The 7,060-nt window shown below is 38.0% G+C and overlaps 1 protein-coding gene across 1 annotated transcript; it reads left to right on the top strand.

Annotated features, from left to right (window-relative positions):
- The first annotated feature begins 93 nt into the window (after window positions 1–93).
- LOC139959025 (chondroitin sulfate synthase 2-like) lies at window positions 94–6,643 on the top strand. The gene is made up of 3 exons (XM_071956541.1): window positions 94–993; window positions 1,524–1,669; window positions 2,473–6,643. Exons 1-3 carry the CDS (start codon window positions 234–236, stop codon window positions 3,949–3,951), a joined length of 2,385 nt encoding a protein of 794 aa, XP_071812642.1. The 5' UTR covers window positions 94–233; the 3' UTR covers window positions 3,952–6,643.
- Window positions 6,644–7,060: the final 417 nt, after the last annotated feature.

Consider the following 7,060-nt stretch of genomic DNA (forward strand, 5'->3'; position numbering starts at 1 on the left):
TTTGTTTACTTTTGGCGTTCCATAAACAATGCATACGAATGCTAGGCTAGGCTCAGTGACCACATAACTACACAAGGATATATAGCATAACCAAATAACTAAAAGCATAACTCACGGCCCGGCTAGGCGAGCATAGCCGAGTACTAGCCACATTTACACGTTATATTTACATTGGAGGACGGGAGAATGCAGTTCTTTTTCCTTTGAAACATCAGCAACTGAGGGGATTTGTGATGTTTAGGCGTACTAAAGTAACCACTAAAATGTTCCGTCTTATTTTTGTTCGTTTTAAGCCAACCGTGCCGATAATAGTCGGTCTATGTGTAGGATTTTGTCTTAGTATAATATGTTATCCTGTAGGCCTAATGAATACTGATGGGCCAGATGTAGGCTGTTCTGGACTGGATAATTTACTTCTTGCCGGCCGCCAGAAAAGTAAGAAAATGGTCCCAGGTTTCAGTATTTCTGGCACAGATGGCGAAGGGAATCCTCTTAATGATGAAGACTATGAACCTATTTTGAGAACTGGTAATGATCCACAGAAACCTAAAAACAATGATAAGCGTGCGGTAGTTCGTACACGATACGTGTCAGCAGAATTACACATCCGTGAGAAATTATTCGTAGGTGTTATAGTGAAGGGAGATGTTTATCCCGAATCAACCACAATAGGAATGAATAAAACGCTTGCACATCATGTTTCCAAGATTGTTTTCTTTGCTCGTGAAAAGCAAGAACCTACCCCAGAGAATATGGAGATTGTTTCCCTTGGTGTTGACCAGTCTATCATGTCTGTTTTTCGAGTTTGGGACTACATAGAAACACATCATGGTAATGATTTTGACTGGTACCTGCTTATACCTGATACAGTTTACCTATATGGTGGGGCATTAATGGACTTTGTTGGGCACATGAGTCTCGGCCATGATGTTTACATGGGTATGCCTGTACTGGAAGAAGACAAGGAAATAACATATTGTAAAAAAGAAGCTGGTGAGTACCAAACTATATATGAATATGATTGTGAATTGTTGTCATTCAAAATGGATGCACCGTGTGATTTAATCTCTCCCACATGTTGTCATTGAATATTAACATTGACCTTGTTGAATGAATACCATGTTCCCAAGGCAATTCAATAGGCATTGTTATATTATAAGATTACAGATAGAGGCCTAGCACTGTACAGTACATACCAAGGTACTTCAAGTAGAAACTAAAGAGAAACATTAACAACAGCCAACTGAACTTCTAGGCTAGGTTTCTGCATTAAATTACCAACATACAATTTAACTACTGGGCTAGATTCCTCTTCTACTACTGGCTATGTTTCTTTACTACTAGGCTAGGTTCCTGCACGAGCTCACTGGAACTCTAATAGTACCATGTTCTGTGCAATATCCTGCTCCCCTTCCCCACCTTTTTGACTATAAACTGTGTGACGTCAATAATCTTTTCATAGTCAACGTGTAGCATAAAATACAATTAACAGTTGCCTTCTTGTTGGGATTTTCATTTTCCAGGATACCTATTGTCAAGTAACCTCATGCAGAAAGTTGGTAGCCATTGGACAGAGTGTATGGAGAGAGCATGGAGCAGCCTACCAGGTCTAGAGGTGGCTAGGTGCATCAAGCAATACACAGGGGTCCATTGCTCTAACAGTTTTGAGGTACAGGATAGCACTAACCCCTGGATCCTTTTTAATGTCATCTAATCAATATCATAATTCTGAATACTCACCTCCAGGTCATGTACTTTGTGTGTGATATGAAATACTTGCAGTTATTATTATTTAGTAACTTAAAAGGGACATTCTCATAACACAGTTGATTTATAAAGTGGGCATAGTTCTTACAAACCAGTTCTTGATACAGTAAGTCTAGGTTGACTAATTTTAAGTTAATTATTACATAAAAAATTCTAAGTTCAAAATTTAGGAAAATCTGCTGTTTTTCAAGTGATTAAAAAGTAAGAGGAGTTTGCGTAACAACATATTAAGGATAGAAGTTGAAATTGTTGTAATTATTCTACCATTAAAAGGATGCTTCTCCTCACAGCAAAGGGACAGCAAAGAGCTCAAGTATTCAAAGTTTCCTGACACTTTGCCCCGGAAGGAAATCCTATGATTTCAGTCATTTATGTGATTAATTTAGCACACTTCAATTGTACTACTAATGATTGAGTTACTGTATATAGACAGTGTAATCTCCATTGTACATATATAGCTAGTGTTCTGCCAATTCAGCATAACATGATTTTTCCTGTTACAAATTGTGCCCAATGTCATTGCATCGACTTATACAGCAAGTCTATAGGCTTGCGAATGCCTTACCATTGATTCATTTAACCAGTAGCACTAGATTGACTGACAATTCAAAACAAAATGCAAGCAAGCCCTTTCAAATGGAACAAATTCGTTCTCATAATTTTTCACTATTTTATTGGCTTTTGTGTCATTTCCTTCTTATCTAGGGTTCTGTTTACAGAGCTTACAATTTCCAGGATAAGGCGCTCTCTCCCAGGGACTTTGAAGACAAGAGACTGCAAAATGCACTAGCCATTTACCATGTGATTGACCAGAGGTCCATGTATAAACTTCACAAATTCTCTGCTGAGGTGGCCCTGAATCGTACCTACAAGGAAATAAAGAACCTGCAGGCATCAATTGAAGAATCCAGTCAGTATGGACCACCAGAGTCCCGTAAGGTTACTTGGCCGACGGGATACCCTCCACCTTTCAACGTTACCACCAGGTTTGAGGTATTTGAATGGGAATATTTTACCATGACACATATCTTTGGGACAAGTGATCAGGAACCGAAACTTCCCCTAACAGGGGCAGATAAATTGGATATTGATGAAGTTGTAACCACTTCAATGGGAAGACTGAATGAAAAGTATGCTGATGCCTTCACTCTGGGCAGGTTGGTCAATGGTTATCGTAGATTTGACCCGACTAGGGGGATGGAATATACGTTGGACCTAGAGCTGAAAATGACAAGTCAAAAGTTGAAGAAATCTATCCAGAAAAGGGTTCATTTGCTTCGCCCTCTAAACAAAGTAGAAATGATACCTATGCCGTACGTGACCGAACAGACCCGGGTCACCCTCATTGTACCCGTTCAAGTTGACAGTCAAGACCAGTTGAAAGTATTTTTGGATTTTTACACCAGAGTTTGTATCGAAGCTAATGACAAATCCTCTCTCATGATGATATTCATATATTCACCGGCCCAGGCTCAGACGATGGCTTCTGAAGACGTCTTTGGAAAGTTGAAAGGGTTCATCTCCTACCTGGAGAAGAAACATTCCGAAGCCCAAATGTCCTGGCTTAGCGTCAAAACTACTGTCCCTTCCTTAGTTGCCCTTATGGATGTCATCTCGACAAAATTTACAGACAACGTTCTGTTCTTGTTAACTAACGTCTTTACAGAACTCTCAGTAGAATTTTTGAATAGAGCGAGAATGAACACCATAAACGAATGGCAGGTGTTTTTCCCTATACCATTCACCCAGTACGACCCAAACATCATATACAATGATACCCCCGATCCAGGACACATCACCATCATTAAGGGATCGGGGATATTTGACAAGTCCCTTTACGAACATGCTAGCTTTTACAGATCGGATTACGTGACAGCCCGTAAACTATGGGATGAAAAGCACCCCGGGGTCGGCACAGATCACATCCAATCCGATCTTGACCTCTTTGAGATGTTTCTTAATGCAAAGGTTCACGTGCTCAGGGCTGTCGATCCCGCACTCAAGCAGAGGTTCAAGGAACGTTTCTGTCGACCCACCTTACGAGAGGATCGGTACCACCAGTGTCTAGCAAGTCGAGCCGAAGGTTTGGCTTCCAGATCGCAGCTGGCAAAGCTGATATGGAGTTCAGAGAAAGATCTTGATGTACGAATCAAGACTATTCAAAGAAAGGGGGTTGTACATTGATGGTTTCTCTCGGATATGAGCAAGGTATCCCTTAGTTTGTGTGTTGTGCTGTGTGGTATGGTATATGTTGTTTCTTAAAAACACTGTGAACGTTAAGAAAAGAGGCTTTCTATCTGGTAAAAAAGTTATCAGGTTTACTGGTCAGGGGAAGGAGAATTGATGCAAAATGTCATATTATGTTTAAAGGACACACCAACATAACCATCATCTTTGGCCTACTGTATGTGATAGCTTAGATAAACATCATAAAATATCCTAAACAGCTGAGAAAAATTCTTATCCAATTTTGGAAAGGACGGAGATTTAATGTTCCTTCGCACATGAGGTTGAAGACTTCATCAAGTCTAATATGACAACATCAAACCACATACGCTTTCTTTATCTGATGTTTTTCTTGATTTATTATTACAAAGTCAATTTTCTGCCATTGAGATGACTTCGGCAAATGATGAATAAACAATATTGAGTCTCTTGGCTTCAATTGCAATACTGTTGACATTCTACCTTCGAAAATCTTAATAGCTGGAATGAAAAGCAAGGAGATAGTAACAGGTTTGGGAACTTAGTGGCACTGTGACATCACAGATTTAACAAAATTGGAGCTACTGGATAATTGATTTTAAACTAAAATACCTCCCGAATGGAGCAAGATTTCTCTTAGCTGATTTGGAGAGTGGATCGTGATACAGATCTCTGTAATTTATGTATAAGCTAAAGATAATCATTGAGTCTGTGCCTCCTTTAAATCATGAAGGGTTCGGACATGTTTGAAGGATTAAATTTTTGTGAATTTATCTTAAAAAATGTATTATAAAAGCATACAGTTAATCACAAAATAATTCAAAAAGAAAATACAGTAGGTAATACGATATACTGCATTGTTCAACTTGAACTGTTTTGTGAATTAATTGCAAACACATTTTTTGGACGTTTTCTGTACAATTCTGTATCGTTTCCGAACTCCAATCGTGCTACCATTTAAAAAAATATTTATATTTCAAAACTGTAATACTTTTAAAGAGAACTGCATCATTCCATTTATACCACTTTAACTTTTTCTACTTAATTTAATTAACACCTTGAACTGGCTGCTAAACGTTTGATACCCAAAGGCAGCCAGTCTTTCCTATGCATTTTCAAAAATGATGGAAAGTTTATTAGCATTAACAGAATTAAAATTACGAAAATGCACCATTGCCTCACTTCACCCAGGTGTGTAAATGGGGACGTGCGAGATAACTTGTAAATATAGTCGGGTGTGTCGGTCTGTGGCTGCACCCTACGGGAAGTCCCCCAAGGGACACGTTGCCGTGGTGCTCGGTAGTGCCCGTGAGGGTTTGTTTGAATTGTGTACACTTTGGTGTGTGGGTGTGACAAGTTACCAATGACCTATTTAAAAATTGGATATTTCAGCAATCATTTTATGAAGGAATCATAACTAAAATCCATTCCCAGTCTCCTCCCTAACCAAGCACTCCTCTAAAGAAGAATCTGAAAATGATAGCGTCCTTCATTGATCTTTGCTGGAATTTCATATTATATTCATGTTTTTTACCCTTTTTTTTACCGTTAACTAAATGAATACAGTAGTTTCTTTACCTACTGTGTCACCAAGCATATTACATTTACACTGAATGATAACATATGATGGCATACAGTAGGTTGTCCACTAACAGATAGAAACACATAGTTAATAACTCATGTAAAACTATTTAACTTATGAATATTGAATAGTTCAGAGATGTTTCAGGTGTAATAATGTTACTTAAAATCAATAGCTTTTAAGCATTGCATTAAATGTTGCTTTCCATTTGTGGAAGTATGCAAACTATATTTTATCTATTCCCTAACCCATCCAGTCCAGTATAGTTTTGAATGGTTATCATCACCAGTTAAACATAGAAAAAATGAAAATTGAAAAGAAAATGAAAAAATCATAGAATTTTTTACTTTTGTAGGTAATTTATTTTGTAACTTCACAATTGGTGCATCAAAACTGCTTGCTCTGTCTTTCAGCAAACTACACATCAACAAAACCCCAATATTGGTTCTAGTAGTAATTTTGGACGACCTCTCCGCAGCTAATTCCTTCACATCAGTCACGTGTATGTCAAGGGGGGGGGGGGTTGTAAACTTCAAGAGACAGTAGGGACATGTGACTTTGATTTGAATGGGGGGGGGGTTAGGACCAAATAATAACCTCAACACTTTCCAACAAAATGGTTACTCTGTGCATCTCTTACCACAAAACAACAATAATAGTAATAACAATAATAATAAAGGAAAATGGTAGAATTATCCAAAAGGTGGGTTTTTTATCCATTTTTCAACAATTTTCTGTTCGTAGAAGGATATACAACATTTTGTTATGAAAACTGTATTTCACCAAATTAAAAGAAATTGAAGCAACTCAACTTTTTGTGATTTAAAGTATTAATTCTGTAAAACTGATGTGTGTTCTAGAAACAGTAGTTAACTAATTCGATTTCTTCGCGATTATTGTGCCTTGTATACTTAATACTGATATTTATACTATATTTTTAGCCTTCAAACTGTCCAAGGTCGCACAAAATCTGTCTTTTACTTCCTGTTAAAGTTTAATTAATTCTTACTACAACTCTTTTACACTGTGAGTGCTTAATTGTCGTGTGTGATGATCTTAGTAAATAAATGGTATATAAGAAAACTTTGACTTGGTCTACGTATCTCTTTTTAATTTGATGTAATGCGTATAGCCCGAGGAGGTGGGCGGGGGCAGATGTGAATTTTACAGGCCCTACGACGAAGGGGGATTGATGTGATGCGGACAGGTCCGACGAATGGGAAGGGGAGATTCATGTGATGTGTATACAGGCCGATGAGGGGAAGGGGGTGGGGAGTGTTACATCACATATGTGGGTATGTAATCCTTAATACATTCAGCTCTAGAAAAAAATGATTTTCACAACACAGACCTTTGATTTATAATAAGGAAACAGACAGCATGTTCCGGCGAGCATGGAATCCTGAGGCTTCCTTACAAAAGTTAAACAGTACGAAACGTGAGGAACAGAAGAACCAACATAGTTATCAAATAAACAAGAAGAGAAAAATACAAGAAATCTGTGTC

The sequence above is a fragment of the Apostichopus japonicus genome, chromosome 18 (genome assembly GCF_037975245.1).
Source record: "Apostichopus japonicus isolate 1M-3 chromosome 18, ASM3797524v1, whole genome shotgun sequence".
NCBI lineage: Eukaryota > Metazoa > Echinodermata > Holothuroidea > Aspidochirotida > Stichopodidae > Apostichopus > Apostichopus japonicus.

Bases quoted from the DNA above. Each gene is read 5' to 3' on its own strand.
- LOC139959025 (XM_071956541.1), top strand. From the start codon at position 234: ATGTTTAGGCGTACTAAAGTAACCACTAAAATGTTCCGTCTTATTTTT. The intron at 994-1,523 runs GTGAGTACCAAA...TTCATTTTCCAG, and splicing joins ATATTGTAAAAAAGAAGCTG to GATACCTATTGTCAAGTAAC. The intron at 1,670-2,472 runs GTACAGGATAGC...CTTCTTATCTAG, and splicing joins ATTGCTCTAACAGTTTTGAG to GGTTCTGTTTACAGAGCTTA.